The sequence below is a fragment of the Erythrolamprus reginae genome, chromosome 10 (genome assembly GCF_031021105.1).
Source record: "Erythrolamprus reginae isolate rEryReg1 chromosome 10, rEryReg1.hap1, whole genome shotgun sequence".
NCBI classification, from domain to species: Eukaryota; Metazoa; Chordata; class Lepidosauria; order Squamata; family Dipsadidae; genus Erythrolamprus; species Erythrolamprus reginae.
The window spans coordinates 46065098-46079866 of NC_091959.1; the positions used below are offsets into that span (position 1 = coordinate 46065098).

Genomic DNA, 14769 nt, shown 5'->3' on the forward strand with positions numbered 1-14769 from the left:
GCTTTGGAGAATAGGTTAACCCCCAACTCGTCTTTGTGGCAGTCCCCAGTGGTGACTAAGCATCTGGATAGGGCCACAGGCCCAATGGGAACATCACAAAGTTGAGAAAGGGGGGGGACAGTATGTACAACATTATATACAGGGGGGGGGGAGAGATTTGTCAGCGCTTAGGACACCAGTGAGCCTTAATCTGCCCCTGGCATCCCCTCAAATATTGGAACATTGCTATTATGTCACCCCTAGCCTTTCTTTTCACTAAACTAGAATAGAATAGAATTTTTATTGGCCAAGTGTGATCGGACACACAAGGAATTTGTCTTGGTGCATATGCTCTCAGCGTCCATAAAATAAAATATACATTTGTCAAGAATCATGTGGTACGACACTTAATGATTGTCATAGGGGTCAAATAAGCAATGAAGAAGCAATATTAATAAAAATCTTAGGATATAAGCAACAAGTTACAGTCATACAGTCAACATGGGAGGAAATGGGTGAAAGGAATGATGAGAAAAACTAGTAGACTAGAAGTGCAGATTTAGTAGAAAGTCTGACAGTGTTGAGGGAATTATTTGTTTAGTAGAGTGATGGCGTTCGGGGAAAAAAACTGTTCTTGTGTCTAGTTGTCTTGGTGTGCACTGCTCTGTAGCGACGTTTTGAGGGTAGGAGTTGAAACAATTTGTGTCCCCAATTCCTGCAAGTGTTTTTCATATGTTTTGATCTCCAGTCCCCTAGAAGAAAATATCTTCTAGTCCGCGATCTTTTTCTCTCGCACTGGCGCCTCCCCTGAACACCTACTATCGCCCCCGGGATACCCGCCTACCCTAAATCCCTGTAGGAACGCCCTGCGCGGGGCGGGAGGGCATCATTTCGCCCACGGCCACCTTTCTTCCCCGAACGAAGCCTTTGCGGCGACCGGGAAACTGCGGAGCGCTCGAAGGTGTCAGGGTGTGATCATGGAGGCGCCTCGCACAGGGAATCCCTACCTGGAAGACCCCTTGCTCCAGGGCTACCTGAGAGCCCATCTGCCCGCCCAGGTGGGTCAGCGCCAGGTGGGGACTCAGCGGTGGGGGCTGCAGGGCTGGTTCGGCGCTTCCCCGCCTCCTTTGCTGCCCGTGGCCCCCTCCTCTTGAGCCCCCGGCCCCTGCCGATGTCCCTTGATCGGATAGGGACGGGAGGGTGGGATGCGCACCCGGTTGGGAACCGTCACGCTTCCGGGCAAATGGGTGGACTGGAACCTTGGCAACGTATTTGTTTGCTTGCTTGTTTGTTTGTCAAAACGTGTACAAGATAATAGGTATGATATAAACATAAACAAAAGCAAGTAAGTAAGTATAGGTAAATTTGGACAATAGGACAGGGACAGTAGGCACGAGGGTGCGGTTATGCACGCCCCTTACAGATCTCCTAGGAATGGGGTGAGTTCGACTCTAAGTTCGACTAAGATTAAAGTTTTTGGCGTTTGGGGAAGAAACCACAGAGTCAGGTAGTGCATTCCAGGCATTGGTCCCTCTGTTGCTGAAGTCCTATACTGTATTCTGCAGTCGAGTTTCGAGCAGTTTACATTGAGTTTGAATCTATTTTGTGCGTGCGTGTTGTTGCAGTTGAAGCTGAAGTATTCACTCACTGTGAGGACATTGTGGTAGATGATTTTATGAAATACATTTAGATCAGATCCACGTCGCTCTAGGTTTTCTAAGCCCAAAATTTCAAGTCTGGGGGAATAAGGTGTTCTGTTGTGAGCAAGGGACATTTCTTGTGAAATATTTGTGGACTCTCTCAATTGTATTAATGTCCGATGGGCAGCGTGTGTTCCATATGGGTGAGATATATCCAAGGATTGGTCTGGCAAATGTTTTGCAGTTTAATATAGCCAGAGAAGAAGTTATGCAAGATTTATTTATTTATTTTATTTATTTATTTTGTCCAATACACAATGAGGGTTTTAGTGGGTATATATCTATATATACATAATAAAATACATGATGAAGGTTATAGAGGAGATACTCATAGTAAAATATATCTAAGAAATAATAGAAAAGAAGATAAAGTAATAGAACATATCAATGAAAGAATAGCAGAAGAAATATAGGAATAGAAGAAAGGTATAGGAGATATAGAAGAGCAATAGGACAGGGGACGGAAGGCACTCTAGTGCACTTGGGTTAACAACTCTTAGTGCAATGGTCTCTGGCACTTAGGTCATTAGATATGAGTATTCAAAAGCAGTTATTCAATCATGAAGGGGACCAGAGATGCCATACGTTTTTAGTTTTCAAAGTAGTTTGTTGAATCAAAGGTCTATCTAAATTGCATCTATCAGTTTACGAGTTGTGAAGTCCATATGTTTTTGCAGTGCAGGAGTTCTAAGTTGGTGGATATTTTTTTTTCTGAAACCAAACTGTTTGTTAGAGAGTAGGTTTTCATTTTCTAGGTGAAGTGTGATGGATTGATTTATGATTGATTCCATGACTTTGTAGGTGATGCAACGTAACGAGTTTGGTCTGTAATTTTCAACCTTATTATGGCTCTCCTTTGAAGATAAGGATGACTGTGGCTGATGAATTCTGGAGTTGATGTCCACAAGTCTTAAAGTTGCCAAGATTGGAGATCCCTGGACCAGAAGACCTTCGAGGCTCCTTCCAACCCAATGGTTCTATGACAGAGTCAACGAGGGTGGAAAGCTCCAATTTTCTGCAATTTAGATTTTTGGAGTACTTTCCAACCGCTCTTGTAGGCAGGTTGTGATGGCAGAGTTATGATGGCAGAGTTGGAGTCATGCTTTTCCTGAGTAGCTTCAAACTTCGATATTTCCATCTTTTGGAACCCTGCCATGATTTTGTATGCTCACTGACCAAGGCCCCATTCATTAAGCAATACCTTTGGCACATGAGCAGTGAGCAAATAGAACAGAACAGAATGTTTTTCATGAGCATCTTGATTCTGGAAACACAAATGTGAAGACTTGAAAAAAAATAGCAATGATCCAATTCTTTTTTTAAAAAAAATAATTTTTGTTGAACTTTTCCAAATTAATGACTATATTGATTAAACCATAAAAAACAAACATATAAACCAAGTGTACATGACATATAGAAGGAATTTCCTTCTCAATTCATTTCCTAATTATGGCTATTGTTTTCTACTTAAACATGTTTTTATCTTTGCTTATTTATTATATTCACCATTAACTAATAATTCTATACATTATTCAAATTTAAGTTACATCTATCACATTTACACCTTTTTCTAACCTTATCTTAATTAATTTAAATTTTCTTTTGAAGCCAATCATAGCATCTGTCCCATATATTATAGTACCGTTTCCTCTTTCTCTCTCAATTCCATGGTTAGTTTACTCATCTCAGCTGCAGTGATCCAACTCACTCATTAGATTACACAAATTGAGTTTCAATTTGATACAATACCATTGCAAACAAATGATTATACAAAAACATACCTTAACTTGCGGCATCTACAAGATAAGCATCTGTGGCTCTTGTAATGTAGTTCACACCATTAGGTGTGGTGGCTGAGGCTGCTTGGAATTCTGGTAACATTTTCTACTACCCTTACCTTACGCAGTGCAACCTGACAATTGTTAAATCATTACATGCAACAAATGTTGGACATGTTGTAATATCCCACTCAAGCTAAAGAGTTAAACATGCTCCGGAGGCCTTGGGAGAACCACTGAAAACTTTGATTCATAAATATTGGCGGGACCCAGGGGAAGAGCCTTCTCTGTGGCGGCCCCAGCCCTCTGGAACCAACTCCCCCCAGAGATTAGAATAGCCCCCACCCTTCTTGCCTTTCGCAAGCTTCTTAAAACCCACCTCTGTCGTCAGGCATGGGGGAATTAAGATATTCTTTCCCCCTAGGCTTCCACAATTTATGTATGGTACTTTTGTATGTATGATTGGTTTTAAAATAAGGGTTTTTAGCTTCTTTAGTATTGGATTGTCGCATGTTGTTTTTACCACTGTTGTTAGCCGCCCCGAGTCTACGGAGAGGGGCAGCATACAAATCCAATAAAATGAAATGAAATGAAATGAAATCCCTTTTCAATGCTGTATTTTCATCAATTGGTTTACTCAAAAACCCCCCAAAGATGATGGAAATACAGTGAACCGAGCTTGAAACTCAGCTCATATACATTGTGAATGTTCTTTAGAAAAGACATTGAGAGGTGACTAAGTTGTTCTAAGAACTAACCAGAAACCAGTTTGTTGGAAGAAGCAACACCGGATGAAACTACTGGCCAAATAAGAAAGAAACCAGCAGCCCTTTAACTTAGCTTCCTTTTTCTCCTTTCAAAACTACATTCTGGTTGGTGTCCTACCACCTCTTCATGTTCTGTGTTTATGCATTGACCTTGTAGGTGTTTGCGGAGGTGAACGTTGACCTGGAACGGTTTGGAGCTCGTTTGAGATATGAAATCGACTTCTTGATCCAGGACTGTGAGCTAAACCCACCCAGATTATTGCATTTTGATGCCTGGGGACGACGTGTGGACCAAGTGACCACCAGCCCATCCTGGAAGAGGCAGAAGGACATCTCTGCTGAGGAGGGCCTTGTGGCTGAAGGTTATAAAAGGAGATATTCCTGTTGGAGGTACTGTTGAGATTTATGGGAGCCATTCAAAGCCATGTGAACCTGTTTGGCCATCTCTGGCATATTCTCATTAGCATGGCTTAATGTTTGGTAGGGTGTTTTTTTTGTTTAATAATAATAGATTAAATCTGCTTTCATTAAAGTCCATTAAGAGACACCAGAAACAACAACTATATTGATTAAACCAAATAATCCAATCTCACAGTCCTTTCTTTTCGATTAAAGGATTTTGGTCTTTAGACCCTTAAAATCATCCGTTTTAAATCAGATCAAAATCTCCAAATTCCAGACAAAATTCTGAGAAGTTTCCTCATTTTACAACGGCTCTGCCCACCATGGAATCAATTTCAATTCACCAACTACATCCTCAAAAGTCCTTCTCCTTTTCCAATGTTTTAAATCTGCCATAAATGTGTTGGTGAGTACCAAGTACACCTTCATGTATCTCTTTTCGCAGCCGTGTACATCAGTTTGCCAAGGTGTATCTTTTTCCATCCCCTTATGCAGCCCCTCTAGCCATGACTGATGGCGCAGCAAAAGTAATTGAGGTAAGTCATTAATGTTGCAAAGGGGGAACTGCTAGACTAAGTGACTGTTTTTGTTATTTAAAACCTCCAGGTGTCCTTTATTATAATCTCTCCGTCCTATCTCCTATCCTTCTATACTATCTCCAAATCGGAAAGTCATATCCATTTTCCACCTGTTAAATAGTTATGGCGCTTCCCACCTACACCACCGAAAAATTCCCTGAAGGATGGTTGGATTCTGCCTCCCCTCCAAGATTCTCTCCCAGGATCTGGCTCCAATTCCAGAGCATTTGTTAAGCTGTCCAGAATCATCAAGAATGAACTGGGTGGCCATATAAATTTTCTTGAATATGAATATTAAATCATGTCCTCTCACTCCCAGTCTCTACAGCGATACTGGCTCTGTGTGCCAAAAGCCCCAGTTGATGATGAAATTTAATAACTGGTTCTCAAAATAGTCTTGACAGCGAAGAGGAGAACATTTGGCTGTCACGTTAATAGGGAGTAGAAGAGCTGGTTGGACCACAGCATCCTTCAACTTTCTTTCTTTCTCTTTCCTTTCTTTCTTTCTCTTTCCTTTCTTTCCTTCCTTCCTTCCTTCCTTTATGCTGCCCGTCTCGGAAGACTTGGGGCAGTTTACAACATTTGTCGATACTGTGGGTGGGATCAGCAGAAGTGGGGTTGCACATCCTGATGGCTGATTTGCTAAAAGACACACACTACACCCAGAGAAGTCAAAGACCAGACCTACCTTCCTTCCTTCCTTTCTTTTTCTTTCTTTCTTCCTTTCTTTCCTTCCTTGTTTCTTTCTTTCTCTTTCCTTTCTTTTTTCTTTCTTTCTCTTTCCTTCTCTTTCCTTTCCTTCCTTCCTTCATGCTGCCCCTCTCAGAAGACTTGGGGCAGTTTACAACATTTGTCCATACTGTGGGTGGGATCAGCAGAAGTGGGGTTGCACATCCTGATGGCTGATTTGCTGAGAGACACACACTACACCCAGAGAAGTCAAAGACCAGACCTTCCTTCCTTCCTTCCTTCCTTCCTTCCTTCCTTTCTTTCTTTCTCTTTCCTTCCTTTCTTTCTTTCTCTTCCTTTCTTCCTTTCTTTCTTTCCTTCCTTCTTTCTTTCTTTCTTTCCTTCTCTTTCCTTCTCTTTCCTTTCCTTCCTTCCTTTCTTTCTTCCTTTATGCTGCCCCTCTCAGAAGACTTGAGACAGTTTACAACATTTGTCGATACTGTGGGTGGGATCAGCAGAAATGTGTTTGCAAACCTTGATGGCTGATTAGCTGAGAGACACACACTACATTCAGAAGTCAAAGGCCAGAGTGGTCTGAGCCCCAATTGACTTTCTGCAGATAAAAGGTTTATGCAGTGAACGGGTGAAGCACTCAGAGCTGAAGGCCCAAGAATAATTGTCAAGCCAGCATATAAGGAGTCACTTCCAAGGATCAGGAAACCTCTACCGGAGAGATTTTATAATCCGGGCTGCAGCCCTTTACTCCAATTCATCTGGCATTCATTAATTCTGAAGAGCCACCCAAGGCACCCTGTCTTCGAAGGAAGCTTTGGTGCACCTCTGGGTCTGTTAATTGGAAGCCAGCAGCTGGGTGGCTGCATGGGGTATACTGGTATTTCATCTCCCCATCCATCTGTATAGGGTATCTGCCTTTTGTCTCTTGCTTACAACTCCAACAGTCTTTAGGTATCCCAAAACCCCTGGAAGAAGCCTATGCTCATTTGACATCAAGTGACCCCAAGACATTCTGGATCTCTGGCCAATGGATGACTGAACGCAAAGGCGGCTCTGATGTTGGTAAGGAGGGGCAACACAGTGGTGGGAAGGGAAAGGGAGGGGAGGGGAATAGGGAAGGGACTATAGGTTCCGCTCTGGAATGAAGGACTGACTTTCCCAACAACATCAACAAGCCACCATCAGATAAGCTTCAATTATTTTGTCATAATTACACTACCTTTGATAATTTTGTTACACTTAAACAACCTTTAAAGATTTTGTTTTGATTACATAAGCATTTATGATTTTGTGATTATAAAATAAGCATTTATAATTTTGTTATGTTAAACAGGTGCATTTCATATTAATAAAATGGAAGTTCTCTGATCATTATTTGACAAATGTATTTATTTTTTTAAAAAACCATATCAGTGGCCCGCGGGACTTAAAATTATAAATTTGGTGGTGCCTGAAGTCCAAAAGGCTGGGGGACCCTTTGTTCTAGATTACTGTTCATTGTGGTTCCTTCTGTAGCTTTTGAATTTTGTGCTTTTATTTATGCATGCTATTCTCTAAAAAAAATGGAATGCGATGTCCATAAACTACAACTTGCACAATGGTAATACAAGTTACCGTCTTCTAGATTACTGTTCAGTGTGGTTCCTTCTGCAATCACAGATAGCAGATAAAATCAGATACCTTGTTCACACAGAAGTTACCACAATATTCCTGATGAAACTGGAAACCTTACAACATGTCCTCGGAGGCAGAGGAATTGTGCTGACCGTTAATTTAAGCCTTAATATATGTATGTATGTATGTATGTATGTATGTATGTATGTATGTATGTATGTATTTATTTATTTATTATTGATTGATTGATTGATTGATTGATTGATTTGATTTGTATGCCGCCCCTCTCCGTAGACTCGGGGCAGCTAACAACAGTAACAAAAAACAGCATGTAAATCCAATACTAAAACAACTAAAAAACCCTTATTGTAAAACCAAACATCCATACATACAAACATACCATACATGAATTGTAAAGGCCTAGGGGGAAAGAATATCTCAGTTCCCCCATGCCTGATGGCAGAGGTGGGTTTTAAGGAGCTTACGAAAGGCGAGGAGGGTGGGGGCAATTCTAATCTCCAGGGGGAGTTGGTTCCAGAGGGCCGGGGCCGCCACAGAGAAGGATTTTCCCCTGGGCCCCGCCAAATGACATTGTTTTGTTGACGGGACCCGGAGGAGGCCCACTCTGTGGGACCTAACTGGTCGCTGGGATTCGTGCGGCAGAAGGCGGTCTCGTAGATACCCTGGTCCGGTGCCATGAAGGGCTTTATAGGTGATGACCAACACTTTGAATTGTGATAGCTAGTCTGTTAAGTAGGGATTGACATTGATGAGAAAGTATTGTGTCATTAAAAGGCATTTTGGTCTTTTAATATTTGGGATCTGGTCTGGCTGTAAAAAAACAGTTTGTTTTGTAACCTACCTCACAGTTTTGAGCTGAGAAAATAGCAAGAGGGAAATACGTAGGTCACCATAAACTCCTGAATGAAAACAGGATCAAAACCTAACTAATCAGTCCAAAAATGTGGGGTTTTTTTCCCCAGGAGGTGGAACAGAAACTGCTGCACGGAAAAATCCAGATGGCTCCTACAGCCTCCACGGATTCAAATGGTTCACGTCAGCGGCTGATTCAGACATGACACTGACCCTGGCAAGGATCGTGGGACCTGATGGGCAGATAAAACAGGTCAGATTCCCAGGCCAACCCAAAGAATATGAAACAGCAGCTTGCAAGTACAGTGTTCCCTCGATTTCCGCTGGGGATGCGTTCCGAGACCGCCCGCGAAAGTCGAATTTCCGCAAAGTAGAGATGCGGAAGTAAATACACCATTTTTGGCTATGGACAGTATCACAAGCCTTCCCTTAACACTTTAAACCCTTAAATTACAATTTCCCATTCCCTTAACAACCATTTACTCACCATTATTACTGGTACTCACCATTGAATAAGACACTTAGTGATCCTGATATTTGTAAACATAATTATTTATTAACAATAATTATTTTGTTTGTTATTTATTTGCAAAAATTATTAGTTTGGTGATGACATATGATGTCATCGGGTGGGGAAAACCATGGTATAGGGGAAAAAACCATGAAGTATTTATTAATTAATATTTTTTGAAAAACCGTGGTATAGGCTATTCGCGAAGTTCGAACCTGCGAAAATCGAGGGAACACTGTAGTTGTGCGGTCAGTAATGTCCGAATTCCAGCTCCGTTTATTTGGTCTCACGCTGGCATCTTTTGTGTGGCAGGGCTCCAGAGGCCTCTCGCTCTTCTACCTGAAAATATATGAGGATGGGAAACTGAACGGCATAAAAATAGAGAGGCTGAAAGAGAAGATGGGCACAAGGGCCTTGCCAACTGCAGAGCTGACGCTGGATGGAGCTCGAGCCCATCTGGTAGGAACCACGGAGGAGAGGCTGCTGCCTTTGAAAGGAGAGAACCAGCAAGATGGAAGGGATCATTTTGACCAGCGTTTTTCAGGCTTGGCAACTTTGAAATATGTAGACTTCAATTCCCAAAATTGCCCAGCAGGTCCGAGGGTAGCCTAAAATAGGATTAATGATCTAAGCATTTGCAATGGACAATTGCTCAGGCTCTACATTATCATTATTATTTATTAGATTTGTAGATTTGAGGAGTGGAAAAGCTACGCAGGGGAAGATCCTCACTTTTAGTGTCTGGTGTGGCTTCTTTGAAAAGATTAGATTAGTAACTAAATACTGTATTAGTTTTTAAAGTTGTTAACAAAGAAAAAAAAAAGCTTGAGATTTGCCAGCAATGTTTTAAAAGTCTTTGGACCCAGAGGCAGACAAAATAGCTCCCTTTTGTGCATTGGTCAACAGATTTTGATGGAGTATTTGAAATATGTAGACGTCAATTCCCAGAATTGCCCAGCTAGCATATGGATTTATACCAGCAGATCTGAGTGTAGCCTAAAAAAGATCTTCTATCCAATAATGTCCACAATGGCAAGCCCTCGTCCAGATACGGTAATCTGAAGCTATTTCTTTTATGTTTTCAGATCTCTGCGGAAGGCCAGGGGATAGGTTGCATTGCCAACATGTTGAACATCGCCAGGATTTACAATACCATCTTTGCAAGTCAGCAGATGAGAAGGTGATTTTCATTCCACCCCATAAGAAATGGAAGCAACTAGGAAGAACTGGGCAAAATTTGAACCAATTCTGTTCTGCTGTTGTCTGAAGGATAATTAAGCAAAGCTTAATTGGCATGAACAATTTGAAAATGTAGTTTGGAGTCTCCTGACTTCCAAATTGCTACCTGAATACTCTTGTGGAGTTCAGCTTCCTCATTTCCTCATTTTATTATAACTTTTCCAAGCCTGCTTATGCATGTGCAGAAGCAAAAACCAGCAAAAACCTCCATTTGGGATTTGACCATAAATTGGGACATAACAGAGAAGGGCTATTTTATATTTTGAAAAAAAATCTTGCCCCGAAAGGCTATTATAGAGGCCATGGGAGATGTGATGTCACCTGAAAATGTTGGACATCTTACTGGAGACCTGAAGTAAAGGAATACTCAGGTGTATTAATGTTTTGACATCTTTGTGCGCCTACCTGCAAAGGTTGCTTCATGCAAAAAATAAAGCCAAGAAAAATACATATTTTGTTCTCCAATATTGGCAGCATGTTCTTCAGTGGAGAGGTTATTATTATTACTATTTTATTATTTATTAGATTTGTATGCCGCCCCTCTCCACGGACTGTTTCTGTAGTCTATATAATGAGAAATTGAAATAATTTTGCTACCTAGAAGTTGGATTGATAAAGAGGAAAAATTTCCTAGCATTTTTATTGTATCAATGTTATATCCCTCCAGTATATAATATTATATATTGGTTCCCCTGATGTTATGCCTTAATTAAAGAATGAAATAAGTGTTGGGAAATAGCAGAAATACACTTTAAGTAGGAATAAAGTTTGTAGTTAATCCCTGTCTTTGTTCCCATCCATAGAATTGTCGATCTGGCAAGGGATTATGCCACCAAAAGGGAAGCCTTTGGAAAACCCCTCAAAGATCACCCTTTGCACATGCAAACTCTGGCACGAATGGAGGTGAGCACATACCCTCTTGGGTCAAGAAGTGATTGGGAAAGATTCCAGCATGTCCTCTTCCTATTGTTTGGAATCAGGAGACAGTGTAGGGAATATAGCATAGAAATGAAGAACTTGGAGAATCTAATCCTACGTAGCTTCCGCTCTGGCAATCTCACACTACTTACCAGAGCTTACAAAGCTTTTGCCAGACCCATCCTAGAATATAGCTCATCTGTTTCGAACCCATACCACATTTCTGACATTAATACGTTCAAAAATGTCCAGAAATACTTCACCAGAAGAGCTCTTCACTCCTCTACCCATAACAGAATACCCTACGAAACTAGACTTGCAATCCTGGGTATAGAAAGCTTAAAACTAAGACGCCTCAAACATGATAAGTACTGCCCACAAGGTCATATGCTGCAACGTCCTGCCTGTCAAAGACTACTTCAGCTTCAACCACAACACAAAAGCCCACAACAGATACAAGCTTAATATTAACCGCTTCAAACTTGACTGTAAAAAATACGACTTTAGTAATTGAGTTGTCGAAGCGTGGAATTCACTACCCGACTCTGTAGTATCATCCCCTAACCCCCAACACTTTACCCTTAGACTATCCATGGTTGACCTCACCAAGTTCCTAAGAGGTCAGTAAGGGGCGTACATAAGTGCACCAGAGTGCCTACCATCCCCTGTCCTATTGTCTCTCCTATATCTTCTCTTCTATACCTATATCTTTTTCTGCTATTCTCTCATAGTTATATTTTACTCCTTTATTTTCTCCTCCATTCCCCCTTTAATACATTCTACCTGATTACATCCTGTATAACCCTTATTGTGTATTATTGTGTACTGGACAAAACAAACAAACAAACAAACAAGTTCTTAAGACCCATCTCTGCCGTCAGACATGGGGGAACTGAGACATCTCCCCCGGGCCTATACAGTTTATACATGGTATGTTTGTGTGTATGCTTGCTTTTAATAATGGGGTTTTTAGTGGTTTTTAAATTATTAGATTTGTTCTTACATTGTCTTTGTTATTGTTGTGAGCCACCCCGAGTCTACGGAGAGGGGCGGCATACAAATGTGATAAATAAATGAATGAATGAATGAATGAATGAATAAATAAATAAATAAACAAACAAACAAAACAAACACACATACAATAAAATAAAATAAAATAATAAAATAAAATAAACATTAACAACAGAATGAAGCGTGTAAGATCCAAAAAGCTTTCCAAGAGAACTGTCGGGATTCGTCCAGGAATCATAGGGAAACTGCCATTGCCACCCACCAACCATGTTTTGTAATTTGCCATGTGATTATTGCTCCAGGTAGTTGTAGAAGGAGGAAGCAGGAAGGGGAAGGAAGGAAGTTCTCAAAGTGCCGGTCTTGCTCAGATGAACTGCCTTCCCACTTGTGCAGGTGCAAACCCAAGCAGCGTTCCTGTTGGCGATGGAGGTGGCGAGACTGCTTGGCCTGGAAGAAACGAAGGAGGCGACGGAGGAAGAGAAACACCTGCTGAGGCTGCTCACCCCTCTCGCTAAACTTTATACGGCAAAGCAGGTCATTTTCAAGTTTGATGCCCTGGGCTTAGCAAAAGATCAAATGCAAAAAACCCCAAAAGTATCTGCAATATTTTTTAAATATGTAAACAAGTCCATTTGTGTTTCAGGCTATTGCTGTGTCCTCAGAAGGCCTGGAGTGTTTTGGGGGACAGGGCTACATGGAAGACACAGGCCTGCCTGCCATTCTTTGCAATAGCCAGGTAAGGAAGCACTGGACTTTTTATTTTTGTTTAATCCTTCTCTGGGGGAAAAAAACCACCTGCTTTTTGAGCTCTGCTTCTCTTTCCCCACTAGGTGCTATCAATCTGGGAGGGAACTACAAATGTCTTGTCCCTGGACGTTCTGCGCTCCATCCTCAAGAGCCAAGGAAAAACACTGGATGTCTTTTTCTCCACTGTCCAGGTAGGCAGCAATAAATGAGTTTGTCACACCACCTATAAATGTTAGGGCTCATGTAAAACTGAGGTGGTCTGTATTGATGTTGATGTGCTGCTATTACTTCAGAACTCACTTCGCTGTAGTTTGCAGTTTATTTCATCTTGTTCATAGTTAAGGGAATGAAATTGGTTCACTAGAGAAATTGGTCTTTTAGGTAGCACAGTCCTAATTTACTGCCAATTCTTTTACTGCGTACATTCAGAAGTATTGTGAGTTATTATGTTTGTTCTGTGACTTGGGGGATACCTTGCAGGCCAAGTTGGAGGCAGCTACCCGGCAGTCCGAACTGCAGTCTTCTGTGCAAATAATTCAGAATAATCTGCAAAAACTCAAGGAGTTTGTTCGAAGAATGGACTCGGAGGGAGAAGCTGGCTGGCAGCTTGCAGCAAGAGACTTTGCCTATAATCTGGCATGGATCTATGAAGGTAATGAAAGAATTGCCAAAAAACTCCTGTGCTTCCTTATCACAAAACCATCTTAAATTGTTGAATGTTGTTCTGACAGACTGAATAATCCTCTGAAACAACCCAGCATTCGGAGTTGAAATGAATGCTTTAAAAAGATTCTGCAGCCCCCTCCCCAACACAAAGAAGAGACACATAGAAAGAGGCTCATTGGAGAGATGGAGCAGACAAAAATGAGAACAGTCTTAAGCCTCACAAATGTTGGAGGTTGTGTAGCAGGCTAATTAGAGTGTTAGAAAGAACTAGCCTGTGATATGTGCAGCACTGAAGATGGCTATGATGCACAATTCGGATTAAGGTTAGGTCTTAGTAGGAAGATAAATCAGAAATGTTCATAGACAATATATTTAATTCCCACAGGAGTCCTTCTACTGGAGCATGCTGCCAGGACTGGTGCATCAGCCACAAACATCTACGCTGCTCAGAGGTAGCCATTAAATCTAAAGTCAATGCAAATTTCTGATATATATGTGTTATTAAACTCAGGGCAGATGCCATCAAAGCTTTGTGCTATATATTCTTATTGAATGTTGATTATCACAGATCTGCATTGGTAGCCAAGATGTGCCATCACCATTCAATTGTAGCAATAGGAAGCAATGGGGTCTGAGACTGGGAAATGCAGTTTTAATTTAAAGACGGAAGGTTTTCTCCTCTCTTCTGCAGGTGGTGTCAGGAGGACATCTGCCTTGTGGACAGAAAAGAGAAGGCTGGTTCTTACAACTCTACAGCAGCTTCCCTGGATAAATCTTTGGTTTATGATGGGTATTCTTCCCTGAGAGGAAAACTGTAGCAATTGACAGCTGATCACTGATAAAGTAAAGGCCAGGAATATAAAATTAATTCCATATTATTTAAAAGTAATGATAATATTTCTGGGTTTCCACAGCCCTTGTATATTCAAAGTGTATAAGCCTACCGTTCCTGTCCTAATGTCTTTTTTTATCTTTTCTATCTCTACTTTATGCTTACATTATGTTAAACATACTACAATACAATACTATATTTGTATGACAAATAAAATAAACAAATAAATAAGTATTGACAGATAGATACTCAGTATTATGGCATTCAATTCTCATTTTTACCATTTGACAACCCATACAAATTTATTCTCTCAATTAAAAGTGATTCTTAATAGACTACTTCCCTCCATATAAATAGGTCTGAAATTAAAATTGTTTTCATAATTTGTCCAATAATGTCATGATGGGCATATCACTGTAGCTATCTGATACCTGTGATATTACACTGGCATCATTCAGTGTCAAACGACC

At 41.0% G+C, this 14769-nt stretch overlaps 1 protein-coding gene across 1 annotated transcript; it reads left to right on the forward strand.

The window, feature by feature from the left end:
• The first annotated feature begins 941 nt into the window (after positions 1-941).
• On the forward strand, positions 942-14367 carry LOC139173308 (acyl-CoA dehydrogenase family member 11-like). The gene is made up of 14 exons (XM_070763018.1): positions 942-1037; positions 4382-4614; positions 5072-5162; positions 6833-6950; positions 8486-8628; positions 9199-9345; positions 9972-10066; positions 10929-11028; positions 12448-12588; positions 12698-12790; positions 12885-12992; positions 13282-13453; positions 13853-13919; positions 14159-14367. The coding sequence occupies exons 1-14, from the start codon at positions 957-959 to the stop codon at positions 14283-14285; spliced, it is 1716 nt and encodes a 571-aa protein (XP_070619119.1). The 5' UTR covers positions 942-956; the 3' UTR covers positions 14286-14367.
• Positions 14368-14769: the final 402 nt, after the last annotated feature.